The 17491-nt window shown below is 38.3% G+C and overlaps 1 protein-coding gene across 1 annotated transcript in view; it reads right to left on the bottom strand.

Annotated features, from left to right (window-relative positions):
* Positions 1-17491, bottom strand: part of RBL2 (RB transcriptional corepressor like 2) — a 67429-nt gene that overhangs the window by 15179 nt on the left and 34759 nt on the right. Inside the window, 5 exon segments of the mRNA XM_006148377.3 lie at positions 7831-7942; positions 8475-8639; positions 11441-11578; positions 16171-16274; positions 17219-17328. Coding sequence (XP_006148439.1) covers positions 7831-7942; positions 8475-8639; positions 11441-11578; positions 16171-16274; positions 17219-17328 — 629 coding nt within the window.

Here is a 17491-nt window from a genome sequence, read left to right as displayed (position 1 = left end):
TTTTCTACTGATAATTCAGCCTCCAGCAAACAAGCTAGCATGGCAGAAGAGGCCAGGCCTTCAGAAGAAGATTCCGCATGGCTACTGCGAACTAGGTATTTCAGGGCACATGAGAAATAAAGATTTTCTACTGATAATTCAGACTCCAGCAAACAAGCTAGCGTGGTAGGGAACCCCCCTCACACACTGGCCTTCTATCTCTATTTCTGTGTCTCTGTCTCTCCCTGCTTCTGTCTTCCAATTTTTTTGGTAATTTTTCCTTTTTACATTTTTTTTTTAAAAGGTAAAGTTTTTCTCTTGCTCTCAGCTCCACCTTTATCTTGTTAATAATCCTCTCTGGTCCTCCCACCCAGGCAGGAGAGGCCAGGCCTTCAGAAGAAGATTCCGCATGGCCGTGTGATTTTTTTTATTTTGTGATTTTTAAAAAAAAAAAGAAAAACAGTAATTACAATTTTTTTGTTTTGTTTTTTGTCTTTTTTGTCTCTCTCTGTCTGTCTGGTGAGCACACACACCCTATGGCAAAAACCTCTCAAAAAAAACAAAAACAAAAAAAACTAAGAAAGTGGCCAACTTAATCGTAGGGACAAGTCTGGAATTGAATATTATATCCCAGATTTTAATCAGGAAAATTGAACAGAACAGAAGATAAAAGTACATGAGACTGGTAGGTTCATGCACCTATCATTTGAATCCTAACCTGTCTCCTAGCTTTAAGCAAAGTTCCTTAGCATTTCTTTGATTTAAGTTAAAACTGGTTTTCTTAATAGTAATGAGTGAACTCACCATTGAAAGTAGTTAGATTATGTAAGAAACTGTGTGATCAATACAATGTGGGTGGGAAAGGAATGGAAGACAATTGTAGACACCAGAGATAGTGTGAGAAGAGGGTGGGAAAGGACAGAGGGTAAGAAAGAGGGGTTAAAAATAATTCTAGGAACTAGAAATGGAAAATTTTTTTATAATAATATGCATGATTAAGTCACTATGCAGTATATTCCAGATGGGAAATCACATTTTGTATGCTGTGATGATGCTTAGAAGAGTGTAAATTAAGGTACAAAAAAAAGTTTCAGGAAAAAAATATCTATTCAATGACTGCAGTAAGATATATAGCCCCAGCGAGGTGCTACTTTATAGGATGCCTAAAGTTAGACTTGTGTTCATGGAAATGTATATATCAGCTGTGTTTGCTATGAAAAGATTTAGGTTAATTAAGGTCTTTAGTAATTCAATAAAATGTGGGGGGAAAACAGTATAGAAAGCAAACATAGCTACAGAGACAGTGTGGGAGGAGAGTGGGAGATGCAGAGGGTAAGAAATAGGGAATCAAGGATGGGGGGGAAAAAGCAAAACATACAGAAAACAAGAAATGGAAAATTATTTGCTGACAATAACATGTTTGTTGATGTGCTTGATTGAGACAATATACAGTATACCCTGGATGGAAAATCTCATTTTGTATGCTGTAATGATGTACAGTGAATAAATGCAAATAAATAAATTTAAATTTAAAAAAAAAGTAACTTCACTGTAAAGCCACTGCTTGATAAACATGATGGTAGTATATATCATTTGGCAGCATTTCCCCAGTTTTATAAATGATCATTTTTGTCTTTTGGTTTTTGGGGTTTTTTTGGAGAGGTTTTCACTATAGGGCACATGCGCTAGCCAGAAAGACAGAGAGACAGAGAGACAGAAAGTAAGAAATCACCCCCCAGGAGAGATGGCCATGCCGCAATCCCTTCTCTACCATTCTCCCCTTGGGATCTTGAGCACTCACGCACATGCGCCCGGCATGAGTTTTAGCCGCCAGGTCTGCGACTTAAACCGCACTTGACTAAATGGGAGTCCAGTGACATAGCCATTAGGCCAACTAACTGCTGGTCCCTATTTTTGTCTTTTGCCACAAATAGGAAATTACTAAAATTCAGTAAGTTCTTCAGCAAGGTGAATACAAATGATTTAGAATCAGGTAAACTTCATCTTTGAACAGCTTTAATGAGATACAGTTTACAGACCATATTTCACCCATTTAAGTTGTAAAATTCATTTTTTAAAAAGATTATTTATCCATTTACTTCCATTTGTTATTATTTTTCAATTTGACCAGAGAGACAGAGAGAGAGAAAGGGAAAGTGAAAATGCAAGCCACCAGGTCCACAGTCGGCCATGTGGGAATCCAGTTTCTTTAGCCACCACGTCATCTGTAGGCCTCCCAGTGTTGTTTTGTATAGTAATATTAATAGAATTTTTGTTTGTTTTTGCACTGTAGGGCATGTGCACTCATTGGAGAGAAAAAGAGAGAAGTGGGAAATCACCACTTGGGGTATGGCCACACCACAATTCCCTCTCCTCCATTCTCCTCTCAGGACTTTGGCCATGCATACATGTATGCACATATGCAAACACACACACACACACACACACACACACACACACACACACACACTGGTGTGTGTTTTTCAAGCCACTGGGACTCAAACTATGGAGTTGGCTATGTGGAATCCAGCACCTTAATACCAGCAGGTATTAGTGTTTTTTAATTGTGCTAAAATATATATAAGATTTTCCATTTTAACTATTTTAAAGTCAATAACCATTTTAAAGCAGTGAAGTTAATTATATTCACAATGTTGTGCAATCATCACAAGTATATTTAAAAATGTTTCAAGCCCCAAACAAAAATTTTGTAACCATTATGGCTACTCTGCTTTTAAGTATTCAAACCAATGTCTTAATTTTTGATGATTATTCCTTTCCTTCTTCCATGTCACCTATGCATCTTTTTTTTTTTTTTTTGAGGTTTCTGTTACAGGACGCATGCACTTGCCAGAAAGACAGAGACAGACAGAGAGACAGAAAGCAAGAGATCACCCCCCAGGGGGGATGGCCACGCCGCAATCCTTTCTCCTCCATTCTCCTCTCGGGATCTTGGGCATGCACGCACACGCACCTGGCGTGAGTTTAAGCCACCGGGTCCAGAACTCAAACCATGGTTGTCTACCTAAGAGTCCAGCGACATAGCCATTACGTCAACTGCTGGTCCCTTATGAATCATTTTTAAGACTTAAAAATATATGCAGGGAGGTCATATCAGGTACTGACAAGAGTAAATCCTGAAAGATTGCACCTTAACATTTCTACTTCCTGATAATACAAAAATAAGTAAACTTATTAGATTTGTATTCTGTACATAGCTGCAGAATCAGAATGTATGTATTATGATCATTACCTTCAAAGTGTTGAAAGACCTCAGGAAAATGGAGAAGTGATATGTATGCAGAAAATATAGTCTAATGTCTAGTTCTAATCCATATACTAGGGAAGGAAAAACTCTACGGAAATACATAGAACTGACAAAAACCAGTTGTCAGACTAGTGGATAGATCTAAGTAGGTAATAAGCAGAAAAAGTTAAACCATTATGATTTCTCTTTCAAAAAGAAGGAAGTATTCATATAGGTAATCGACAGTTGTTGAGTGTACACTGACTTAAGAGTAATTCCTGACTTTAATACAAACCTTTTGGAAGCCAGTAGAGGTAGTATAGAGGTTAAGGCAGCTGGGTTCTCATAGCAGACTCCTTGGTTCAAGTTTTGGACCTCATACTTGAAAATCACACTGGGGGCATATGTGTGCATGTCAAAAAAAAAAAAAATCCCTAAAGGAGACAGAAAAGGGATTGTGGCATAGTCATCTGCACTGGGGGGTGATTTCTCACTTTCCCTCTCTGTCTCTTTTTCAGTGACCACATGTGTTACAAAGAAAAACTAACAAAACAAAACAGATCTTTCTGCTACAGTCAGTGTTTGCCAATTACATTTTAAAGCATATATAGAAACAATATTCTTCTAATGGCATCTAGGGATTCAGGACTCTCTGGGCTTGTACAATTGCTCTTTAGGGTGAGGCAGTGGTAGCAGTAATACAGCTGGATCCACAAGGGCAGGGCCCTGAGCACATGTCCTGGGACACTCTTGAGCATTCCAGGCCCATGCAGGTATATGCCCATGTTCTGGGCTGACTGAGACTAGGGGAGGAAGGCTGTTGGGGATGCCTGCCTCTCATGCTCTCTCTCAGAAGAAATGAATACACTTTTTTGCTTAAGAGAAATTTTTGCTATAGGGTTTGTGCGCTCACCGGAGAGACAGAGACAAAGAGACAGAAAGTGAGAAATCATCCCCTTAGGAGGACGGCCACGCTACAATCCCTTCTCCTCCATTCTCTCAGGATTTTAGGAATGTACGCACACATGCTTGGCATTTTATAAGTGACCTGATCTAAGACTTGAACCACAGTCAACTATGTGGGAGTCCAGCAACATAATCATTATACCATCTGCTGGTCCTGAAATGAATACATTTGAAAGAGAAAAATAATAGCTGCATCTCATGTATGTAAACTTACAAAGAGCTGCCTAAAATGTAAACCAGGCCTAGCCACAGTGGCATAAATTGGGGGGGAAGGGAGGTAGCCACTGTTTAGTGGCTGAGGCAAGCCACTGGGACTCAAACTATGGAGTTGGCTATGTGGAATCCAGCACCTTAATACCAGCAGGTATTAGTGTTTTTTAATTGTGCTAAAATATATATAAGATTTTCCATTTTAACTATTTTAAAGTCAATAACCATTTTAAAGCAGTGAAGTTAATTATATTCACAATGTTGTGCAATCATCACAAGTATATTTAAAAATGTTTCAAGCCCCAAACAAAAATTTTGTAACCATTATGGCTACTCTGCTTTTAAGTATTCAAACCAATGTCTTAATTTTTGATGATTATTCCTTTCCTTCTTCCATGTCACCTATGCATCTTTTTTTTTTTTTTTTGAGGTTTCTGTTACAGGACGCATGCACTTGCCAGAAAGACAGAGACAGACAGAGAGACAGAAAGCAAGAGATCACCCCCCAGGGGGGATGGCCACGCCGCAATCCTTTCTCCTCCATTCTCCTCTCGGGATCTTGGGCATGCACGCACACGCACCTGGCGTGAGTTTAAGCCACCGGGTCCAGAACTCAAACCATGGTTGTCTACCTAAGAGTCCAGCGACATAGCCATTACGTCAACTGCTGGTCCCTTATGAATCATTTTTAAGACTTAAAAATATATGCAGGGAGGTCATATCAGGTACTGACAAGAGTAAATCCTGAAAGATTGCACCTTAACATTTCTACTTCCTGATAATACAAAAATAAGTAAACTTATTAGATTTGTATTCTGTACATAGCTGCAGAATCAGAATGTATGTATTATGATCATTACCTTCAAAGTGTTGAAAGACCTCAGGAAAATGGAGAAGTGATATGTATGCAGAAAATATAGTCTAATGTCTAGTTCTAATCCATATACTAGGGAAGGAAAAACTCTACGGAAATACATAGAACTGACAAAAACCAGTTGTCAGACTAGTGGATAGATCTAAGTAGGTAATAAGCAGAAAAAGTTAAACCATTATGATTTCTCTTTCAAAAAGAAGGAAGTATTCATATAGGTAATCGACAGTTGTTGAGTGTACACTGACTTAAGAGTAATTCCTGACTTTAATACAAACCTTTTGGAAGCCAGTAGAGGTAGTATAGAGGTTAAGGCAGCTGGGTTCTCATAGCAGACTCCTTGGTTCAAGTTTTGGACCTCATACTTGAAAATCACACTGGGGGCATATGTGTGCATGTCAAAAAAAAAAAAAAAATCCCTAAAGGAGACAGAAAAGGGATTGTGGCATAGTCATCTGCACTGGGGGGTGATTTCTCACTTTCCCTCTCTGTCTCTTTTTCAGTGACCACATGTGTTACAAAGAAAAACTAACAAAACAAAACAGATCTTTCTGCTACAGTCAGTGTTTGCCAATTACATTTTAAAGCATATATAGAAACAATATTCTTCTAATGGCATCTAGGGATTCAGGACTCTCTGGGCTTGTACAATTGCTCTTTAGGGTGAGGCAGTGGTAGCAGTAATACAGCTGGATCCACAAGGGCAGGGCCCTGAGCACATGTCCTGGGACACTCTTGAGCATTCCAGGCCCATGCAGGTATATGCCCATGTTCTGGGCTGACTGAGACTAGGGGAGGAAGGCTGTTGGGGATGCCTGCCTCTCATGCTCTCTCTCAGAAGAAATGAATACACTTTTTTGCTTAAGAGAAATTTTTGCTATAGGGTTTGTGCGCTCACCGGAGAGACAGAGACAAAGAGACAGAAAGTGAGAAATCATCCCCTTAGGAGGACGGCCACGCTACAATCCCTTCTCCTCCATTCTCTCAGGATTTTAGGAATGTACGCACACATGCTTGGCATTTTATAAGTGACCTGATCTAAGACTTGAACCACAGTCAACTATGTGGGAGTCCAGCAACATAATCATTATACCATCTGCTGGTCCTGAAATGAATACATTTGAAAGAGAAAAATAATAGCTGCATCTCATGTATGTAAACTTACAAAGAGCTGCCTAAAATGTAAACCAGGCCTAGCCACAGTGGCATAAATTGGGGGGGAAGGGAGGTAGCCACTGTTTAGTGGCTGAGGCTGCATAAGAGGCCTGGATTTGATTCTGAGCCCAAGCTAAATAGGCTGGGTATGGTAGCGAGCAGCAGTGATCCCAGTTAGACTGGAAGGCTGGGGTAGGTGCATCATGACATTGTGAGACCTTATTAAAATAGATCTCTCCTTTCCTTTCTCTCTCTCTCTCCTTTATTTCCTCCTCTCTTACCAAAAAAAGAAAAAAAAAAGTTAACCAGATGCATTCCAAACTGCCTTTTCTGTACTTCTTGGGCCAGCAATACTGTCACATTAGCCAGGTAGCCCAGCTTAACTGAGACAGACAAAGCTGAACTCGCCCAGACCATCTGGTCCTCTTATCTGACTTGATTATCTAAACCTAACTGAATCGTGCAGATTTATCTTTAAGAAAGCTCTATTTCTTATGATCTGGATTTTCCTTTAAAAAACTGCACATATCATTGAGAATTTTATTACTGAATAACCATTCTTTAGCTTTCTAATTTGTTTATTTTTTAATTAAATTTTATTTATTATCATTATTATTTTTTAATTTGACCAGAGAGAAAGAGAAAGTGAGAAAGCAAGCCACTAGATCCAGGACTCGAACTGTGATTGGCCCTGTGGGAGTCTAGCACATTAGACACGGCACCACCTGTCAGGCCCAACCATTCTTTTCTTTAAATTATCATTTTCTAATTACTAATGATATTGAGCCCCTTCCCATGTACTCATTAACCATACACGTGTCATCTTTTTTTTCCTTCACATTTTTGCCATAGGGTGCATGCACTTACCAGAGAGAGAGATACAGAGACAGAGAGAAGAAAAGTGAGAAATCACCCCCTAGGGGGATGGCCATGCCACAATCCCTTCTCCTCCATTCTTCTCTCCCAATTTGGGGCACATATGCACACACACCTGGTGTGATTTTCAAGCAACAAAGTCTAGGACTTGAACTATGGCTGGCCATGTGGAGATCCAGCACCTTAACCACCATGCCACTGCTGGTCCCCAATAATAACAATTCTTAACAGTTTGGTTTCCATTTCCACCCTTTTGTATACCAACAACTAAACATACATACTTAAAAAACAGGAGTCAGATTAAATATATAGTAGTCCTTTCCTTTTGAAAAAGATATTCGTTATATATTTTCCCATGTTTTTAAATATTCTTTAAGAGCATTCTTTTTAATGATCTAGGTCACACTAAAATACATAGGATATTTTCTTCTACATTTACCCTATTAACTTCATGTGTATGTTTAACTGAATTTTAAATCTCCAGATATTGGAATCCCAAATATTCTCTCTAGTATTTTAAACTTACTTCTTCCAAGACCTCCGGTATCAGCACGAACTTCACTCACTCTTCTCGGAGTCAAAGGGGAGCCAGCAATACAGATTTCATCTGCTCTTTCCAGGTTTTGAGGGGGCATGACCTATAAAGGATCGTTTATACAATGGTAATATCGCAAAAGCATTTGAATTAGAAATATAATATTAATCTAAGGCAAAGGAAAACTATCTTGGCTCATTGGTTATTCTCCCTATATAAAATCAACTAGATTTTAATACTACAGTAATACCAATTTTTATTACCACTTTCATACTACAGTTTTTTTAAAAATCTGGCAATCTTAAAAAATTGAAAACATGGTAATTGGATAGTAAATATGAATCAGCCTTCACTACTTATTTGGAGGGTTAGAATATCAACCATTCTAAGGAATACTTGATCAGGAAAACAAGAAAGAATGTTGAATTTTCACTCTTGGGCACTGACAAATTATTTTTGAGTCTTATTTCCTCTTTGATAAAGGGGTAATTGTACCACATTAAACCCAACTGTCACTCTTCTCCTCCCAAAAAAGGAAGACAATAAGTTAAGTGCTTTCTGCAAGAAGGTATTATGAATAGATTACAAATCAATGTAGTCTTCATATAAAAAGATGCAAAAACATTTTCACAAACCTCTTCACATGTAGGAATTCTGTTTTCATTATCTCTAATTCTGTCCCAAAGTGGGGACTCTGGTTTCCATGCCAAATGATCTAAGATCTGTTCTTCAATCTGATTAAGGTGTTTTACCACCTCTCTACAAAGGCCATCCTCTGCTCTAATGAATACTTCTATCACCTGAAATAAAGAAAGATTCTCTGGTTCATTTAATAATACTGGGTTTTTTTGTTTTTGTTTTTTAACAAAGAAATCTTTAAGTGTGAAAGCAAAATGAGTATATGTATTTTATCTGAATGTGATTTAAATACACAAATAATTTATCAGAAATTGTAAGTTCATACCAAGTACATACAATTTAAGATTGTGACTAGCTAGAGAGTTGGGAGGAGACTGCAGCGTGAGGATGCTCTGTCAAGGGTATCTATCTGTCTCTCTTGTGAGCTCGGTCTCACTCTCTCATAAAAGAAATAAACTTGACATTTTAAAATTACAAATTTAACCAACAGTACTATTTCAAAACAGCTGCTCTTTCTTTCACTATCTTTGTAAATAATTCTTAAACTACATATATGAATTACATAATTTTGTGTATGATGTATTTCAAATTTTTTAAAATGAAAAACATTCTGGGAACCAGCAGTTGGCATAATGGCTATGTCGCTGGACTCCCACGTAGTCGACCGCGGTTCGCGTCCTGGACCCGGTGGCTTAAAACTCACGCCAGGCGCATGTGCGTGCGTGCCCAAGATACCGAGAGGAAGGGATTGCGGCGTGACCATCCCCCTGGGAGGTGATTTCTCGCTTGCTGTCTCTCTGTCTCTCTCGGTCTGTCTGGCGAGTGCATGCGCCCTGTAGCGAAAACCTCTCCAAACAAACAAAAAAAAAGAAAAACATTCTTATGTAATGAGATTGAAAACATTACTCTTAAAACTGAGTATTAAGGGACCAGCAGGCAGAATGAAGGTTAAAGTGCTAGACTCCCACATGGCCAATTAGAGTTCGCGCCCTAGGCCCAGTGGCTTAAGGGATTGCAGCACTACCATCCACCCTAGGATGAGTAATTTTTCACTTTCCCTCTCTGTCTCTCTCCAGCAAGCTCAAGCACCCTAGGGCAAAAACCTTAAATAAAATAAAAACTCTGCATATTAAAAGATCCTTTAAACATTCAGGACCAGCAGTTGGCGTAATGGCTATGTTGCTGGACTCTCATGTAGTCGAGTGGTGTTCGAGTCCTGGACCCAGTGGACTTAAACACACGCTGGGCATGTGTGCATATGTGCCCAAGATCCCGAGAGGAAACTGCAGGAGAAGGATTGTGGCGTGGCCATCCCCCCTGGGGGGTGATTTCTTTTCTGTCCATCTGTCTATCTCTGTCTTTCTGGGGAGTGCATGTGCCCTATAGCAAAAACCTCTAAAAAAAAAAACTCTTCTAAACATTCAACCTATATCATTATAAAAAATAATTTTGACCATATAAGAATTAAGATAAATTCAATACGCTAAGTTAGTATCAAGAGGCAAACAGCTACCAAATCACTGCTATAACTCTGTGCCTCTCTATGACATGTAAAAGAGTTTTCCTTTTTTTCCTGAAATACACTTTCAATATTATTTAATTTTCATAAAATAAAAAAGGTTGTTATTCAAGATTAGTTAGGATGTATGTGCTTTTTAAAGCCTTCTTAGCTTATAAAATCACAGTATTCTGAAAGCCTTTACCAGATAAAGGAAGGAGTCAAAAGACGTTTTTAGCCACAATACATCACTCATACTATAATTAAATAATTTATATAAGTCTTGAGGCGCTCCTATTTCTTCTCTGCTCCTCAAATGTGAAAGGACTTCAAAAGTTCATGTAAAAATAGAACTGAAAGGTAAAAATTAACAATACAAACTTTATTCTTCAGCATCAAGTTCAAAACACTTTTTAAAAAAGAATGATATATTTTAATTTTATTTATTCATTCATTTTATTTTAATTTGACCAAAGAGAGGCACGCAGAGAGAAAGCGATAGAGAGAGAGAGAAAGTAAGAAAGCAAGCCACCAGGTCTTGGACTTGAACTGTGGTCAGCCAGGTAGGACTGTCCAGCTCCTTAACCACCACACCACCTGCTGGTCCCCAAAACACTTTTTAAAGAGATGATACCAATGATATATTTCATCTCTAAAGAACCAAAGGTCCTGATGGAGGCATTTTTCCATTATGAACTAAAGAAAAATGAGTGCCCGTTAAAGTTTATTTTTTTAAAGATCAGGAAACAAGTAGACAAGTTAACATATTTCCATGAACTTTTCAAGACACCTTGTAAAAATTATGAAATATGTAACTAGAACTAACATGAACTAGATGAATAGGAATAGGAAGTTGGTCTAATCTACAATTTCTTCATCAGAATCATATTTTTCAAAAAATACTTTATTGGGGCCAGGAGGTGGTTAAATACACTGGATTTCCACATGGCCAGTCAGGGTTTAAGTCTCAGACCTGGCAACTTGAAACTCATACCAGGTACACATGCATGCCCAAAATCCCAGGAGGAGAATGGAGAAGAAGGACTCGTAGCATAGTCATCCCCATTAGAGTGTGATTTCTCATTTCCCCTCTCACTATCTCTTATCTCTTTCTCTCCGGTGAATGCACACACTCTACAGCAAAAATCTTACAGAACTTTTTTTTTTTTTTTTGGAGAGGTTTTTGGTATAGGGCGCGTGCGCTCGCCAGACAGACAGAGAGAGACAGAGAGATAGAAAGCGAGAAATCACCCCCCAGGGGGGATGGTCACGCCGCAATCCCTTCTCCTCCATTCTTCTCTCAGGATCTTGGGCACGCATGCACACGCGCCCGGCGTGAGTTCTAAGCCACCGGGTCCAGGACGCGAACCACGGTCGACTACATGGGAGTCCAGCGACATAGCCATTACGCTAACTGCTGGTTCCCAAAAAACCTTACAGAACTTTTTAAAAAATTAAAAATACCTTATAAAAGTGATAAAGTGGTACTTCAAATATTTCAGTAATAAATGGAAAATTCCCAGGAGGCTTATAAGAAAAAGTGACGACCTCAAGGCAGCAGGCCAATAATGATCGATGGAATGCGTCTTGCTCCAAAATACCCTATAAAACAAAATCATTAACATTTAGAAATATTAGCCTACTCTAAAAAGACATTTCACATCCAGTCAAGTTAAATTAAAAGTGTCAAAGAAAGTCTTACTTTCTGAGTTAGTCAAAAGTGCTTATTTTCTTACAAAATGTTTCTAAATTTTATAAATAAATCCATTTTTTAGCAAAATAAGGGGGTGGATGTACAACAACTTACATATTAAAAACTGAATCTAATAAATAAAGATTACATCCCTAACCAAAATATACTCTCTCACGTTTGCACACTCCCTAATGCTTAGAATAATAATAATGTGGAAAGATGTTACCAGATAATATTTAAGTAAAAGGCCACTGTCATAAAAAGAGAGATGGAAGACAGGTGACTGGCTAGATGTCCATGTGTCAAAAGTCAACATATTTATCATAGGTTGACATAATCACAGATTTTTATTTTCTTTTGGCTTATTTCCAATCGTATCTAACATTATTCTTCAATTAAAAAATTATCCAGGCCCAAAAGCACAAACAACAAAAGAAAATCTGGATAAAATACACCCATCAAAATTTAAAAACTTGTGTATAAAAGGAGACTACCAAGAGGGTGAAAAGAAAACCCATGGAATGGGAGAAAATATTTACAAATCATGTCTGATAAAGAATTAATGTACAAATGCAAAGAAAAACCCCTAAAACTTGATAACAAAAAAAACAAAGCAAATCAATTCAAAAAATAGGCAAAGGATTTCAATGAACATTTATCCAAACAGGATAAACAAAGGGCCAATAATCACATGAAAAGATACCCAACATCACCAGTCATCAAGGAAATACAAAGCAAAAGCACAATAAGATACCACTTCATACCCATTAGGATGGATATAATCCAAAAAGTAGAAAATAAATGTTTCAGGGATGTAGAGCAACTGAGAGAATTCAATGCTGGTGGGAATATAAAGTGGTACAGCTGTGATGGAAAACAATATGGCATTTCCTCAAAAACTTAAACATAAAATTAGCATACAATTCTAAAAATTCCACTTTTAGGTATGAAGAACTCAGAATAACCGAAAGCAGGGATTCAAAGACCTATCTGTATACCAGTGTTCACAGCATTATTCACAGTAGCAAAAAAGTAGAAACAACCAAATGTCTGTCAACAGATGAATAAACAAAATGTGGCATATAAATATGCATACAAAAGATTATTATTGCCAACCAGCAGTTAGCATAATGGCCAAGTCGCTGGACTCCCACGTAGTTGACTGCGGTTCGCGTCCCAGACCAGGTGGCTTAAAACTCACACCAGGCGCATGTGCGTACGTGCCCAAGATCCCCGAGAGGAGAATGGAGGAGAAGGTATTGCGGCGTGACCATCCCCCCTGGAGGGTGATTTCTCGCTTTCTGTCTCTATGTCTCTCTCTTGTCTGTCTGGCGAGTGCACGCGCCCTATAGAGAAAATCTCTCAAAAAAAAAAAAAGATTATTATTCATCCTTAAAAAATAATACAACATGGATGAACCCTGAAAGCATTATGCCACATGAAATAAATAAGCCAGGGAGCCAGTAGGAGGCATAGTGGTTAAGGCTCTGAATTCCACATGGCCAACCAATCTGAATCCCAGACATGTAAGTTTGAAAATCATACTGCGTGTGTTTGCGTGTGTGCCCAAAAATCCCAGAAGGAGAACGGAGAAGGGACTGTGATGTGGTCATCCCCGCAGGGGGGTGATTTCTCACTTTCCCTCTTACTTTCTCTGTCTCTGGCAAGCACATACACCCTATGGTCAAAACCTGTAATCAATCAATCGATCGATCGATCAACCAACAAGCCAGACATGAAAGGACAAATATTGCATGATTCCACTTATATGAAATGACTAGAATAGGTAATTTTGTGAAAAAGTAACTGAAAGACAGGCAAAAAATAGACACGGAAGTTACCAGGGGCTACAGGGAAGGGTGAATAGGGAGTTAGTGTTTAATGGGTACAGATTCAGTTTGGGATAATAAAAAAGTTCTGGATGTGGACAGTGGTGGTGGTTACACAACACTGTAAATGTACGTCATTAGTGCCAGTGAATTATAAATTGCCAAAATGAAAAATGGTAACTATTATGTTACAGTGAGAAAAGTACCTGGATAAGCATATACAGTTATCTACTTAACATCAGCCTCTAGAGCTAGCTCCATGGCTGATGGTTAAGGAAGTCTGATCCTACATGGGCAACTGTGCCATTTGAATCCTGAACCCAGTGGCTTCAAAAATATACCAAGTGCATGTGAGTGCATGCCCAAAATCCCAAAAGGAGAAATGGAAGAGGGATTACAACGTGACCATTTCCCATGGGGGTTGCTTTCTCCTCTCCTTCCTTCTCGCCCTCTCTAGCAAGCACACATGTCCTGTAGCAATTAAAAATTAATAATAATGATAAATAAAATTACATAAATAATTTTTTTTAAAAAGCTACTGTACTCTATTGTTTAGGGAATAATAACAAGGGAAAAAAATCTGTACATGTTCATTACAGATGCTGCCACTGTAGGCCTAGTATATAGTACTCAATGGCAACAACAGAATCCTTCCTTGGCTGAATCCATAGATAGGAAAGTTTAACTACATTGCCATTTAAAAATATATTATGAAAGAAATGTAAATACTAGGTCATCGGAACAATCATGACACATTTTTGGCACAGAAAAACAGAAAAATATGTCATGACTTTTCTGATGACCCAAGATTACAAGAAATTAGAATAATACTGGATAGTTTTATAATTTTTTCTTAAAGAGAGATTTCTGCTATAAGGTAGAGAGACAGAGAGACAGAAAGTGAGAAATCATCCCCCAGGGATGATGACCACACCGTAATCCCTTCTCCTCCATTTCCCTCTTGCCTGGCTTGAGTTTCAAGCCTCTAGGTCTGGGATTCAAACGGCAGTCAGCCATGTGGGAGTCCAGTAACATGTAACTATTATACTATTTTCTGGTCCCTATAATTTTCTTTAAAATATAATTTAAAAGTTAAATTTAAAAAATTATTTTGGGGGCCAGAAGGTGGCATGGTGGTTAAGGCACTGGAATCCCATATGGCTGACCATGGTTCAAGCCCTGGACCTAGCAGCTTGCTTTCTCACATTCTTCCCCCTCTCCTCTTTGACCTTCTCTGATGAGCCAAATGTGACCTATGGCAAATTTTAAAAACAATAAATAAGGGACCAGCAGTTAGCGTAATGGCTATGTTGCTGGACTCCCACGTAGTCAACCGCAGTTCACATCCCGGACCCGGTGGCTTAAACTAACGCCGGGCGCGTGTGCGCGTGTGCCCAAGATCCCGAGAGGAGAATGGAGGAGAAGGGATTGTGGCGTGGCCATCCCCCCTGGGGGGTGCTTTCTTGCTTTCTATCTCTCTGTCTCTGTCTGTCTGGTGAGTGCACACGCCCTATAGCAAAAATCTGTAAAACAAACAAAAAAACAAAACAATAAATAAAATTAGTAAGTCTTAAAAACATTTTTGATATTGAAAATGATCATCTATACAAAAATCTATCTCTTGGCTAGTAAAACCTTGGAAACATAATTACATTAGCTAAGTATAATGGCTGAATATTAATATTTAATATTCCATCCAGTTAATATTGAACTTATTCTTGCCATGCGAGCAAAAACCTGTTATTCAACAATTCAATTCATTTTTAAAAGAATTATTTATTTAATTTATTATCTTTTTTTTGGGGGGGGAGAGGTTTTTGTTACAGGGGGGGTGTGCTCGCCAGAAAGAGAGAGACAGAAAGACAGAAAGCAAGAAATCACCCCCCAGGGGGGATGGCCACGCCACAATCCCTTCTCCTCCATACTCCTCTTGGGATCTTGGGCATGCATGCACACGCACTCAGTGTGAGTTTAAGCCACCGGGTCCGGGACTTGAACCATGGTTGACTACATGGGAATCCAGAGACATAACCATTAAGTCAACTGTTGGTCCCCATTATTATTATTTTTAAATTTGCTTTAGGGCCCATGCACTCACCAGAGAGAGAGAGAGAAATAGCAAGAAAGCAAGTCACCAGTTCTGAGACTCAAACTGTGGTTGGCTATGTGTGAATCCAACATTTTAACTACTTTGCCACTGCTGGTCCCTAACAACTCAACTTATTAAATCTCAATATTTTGGGGAGCTGGTGGCATGGTGGTTGAGGTGATGTACATTCCCACATGGCTGGTGACCTGCCTTCTCACTTTCCCTCTCTCTCCCTCCCTCTTTCTCTCTGTCCCTGTCTCTCTGGTCAAATTAAAATAAATGAATGAATAAATAAGTAATTCTTTTAAAAAAATCATCTCAATATTTTAATCCTTGACTATGGAGTTATTCTGTTCACAGAAGTTGGAGGATATAATACACAGCCTGCTGAAAGGACATTACTAAGTGAAAGTGAGAGGGCTCAGAATGAAAGTTTCCTTGGGTGCCCGACCAATATCATCCCCTAGGGCCACACATTACTTCTTCAATAACAGTTTTTTTTTTGGGGGGGGGGTTCGGGGGGAATGGGGCCAAAAGGAAATTACATTTTATTGTGCTGGTCAATACAAGTTATGTTACTCACAGATAAATCCATGTCTCCCAGTCTTTTTTGTTCCTGCTCAATAACAGATTCTAGTACTTTATAGTAAAGCATCTCTGCAAAACGAAAATGCTTGCTGGCAATTTCTGTAGAAATAATTTTTAAAAACACAAGAACAACATACAAAGAAAATTAAAGATGGAAAATGAAGGCTCATCCCTCCTTATCCACCCACAAAAGAGAACCTAAACACTAGCCCAAACTTCGGATGTATACAATTCCTACAATTTTCATTTTAATTATCCCTATGATTCCTTAATTTTCTTCAAGGTACATTCACATGTTTCTGAAACAGGAAATGAAATCTGCATATAAAATATTGTAATATCATTTTATTAAGACACATCATTTTCCTATATGTATAATTTAAATTATCTAATTATTAAATTCTCTAATTACATACTTATATACTAAGAGCTATGTAATTGTTTCACTATTCCATACATACTAGGTTCCAATCTATGACATTAAATAATTTCTAGGCCAAGTTTGGATATATAATTTTTTTCTTTTTTTTTTTTTTGGAGAGGTTCTTGCTATAGGGCATGTGTGTTACCAGAAAGAGAGAGACAGAAAGTGAGAAATCACCCCCAATGGGGGGTGGTCATGCCTCAATCCCTTCTCCTCCATTCTCCTCTCAGGATCTTGGGCAAGCATGCACACACGTCTGGCATGAGTTTAGGTCACCAGGTCCGGGACTCGAACTGTGGTCAACCACATGGGAGTCCAGTGACGTAGCCATTACGCTATCTGCCGGTCCCAGGATATGTAATCCTTTTAATTTCTAGTTTACAAATGGAAACGAAGGAATTTACAAATTAAAAAATACTAGCAGTCCAACATAATAAAGACATCAGTCTAAAATTTCTATCAGGACCCAGATATACTTGGTTTATAGATAAACTGAAACAGCCACATTAACTCTGTTATAGTCGTAAAATTTTTCTCATATTTCTGACAGTTACCAAGAAAGGACTCCTTGGTATTAAACTTCAAAGATGACAGTAGTATAGACAATATTAAACATTACCCTTAGAACTATTATTGAAATCCTCGTCTGACTGGGAATGCTGAGAATATATTTCATACATTTCCTTCAACCTGTTAGCAATAGTCTGGGTTGGATCTCTGGAACATGTCCTATAAGGTAATGAGAAATTATCTAATAGAAAAGTCCTGCCACATCACAAGAAACAAAATGCTTATACCTGTGTACTTTTAATAACATTTAAATATCAAATATTTTAAACAGAAACTATATACTTTTCAAATTAATCAAGGATATCACATACCTCCTTATCAA

This window comes from Tupaia chinensis, unplaced genomic scaffold, assembly GCF_000334495.1.
Source record: "Tupaia chinensis unplaced genomic scaffold, TupChi_1.0 Scaffold000235_1, whole genome shotgun sequence".
NCBI lineage: Eukaryota > Metazoa > Chordata > Mammalia > Scandentia > Tupaiidae > Tupaia > Tupaia belangeri.
This window is presented reverse-complemented; position numbering and strand designations above follow the sequence as displayed.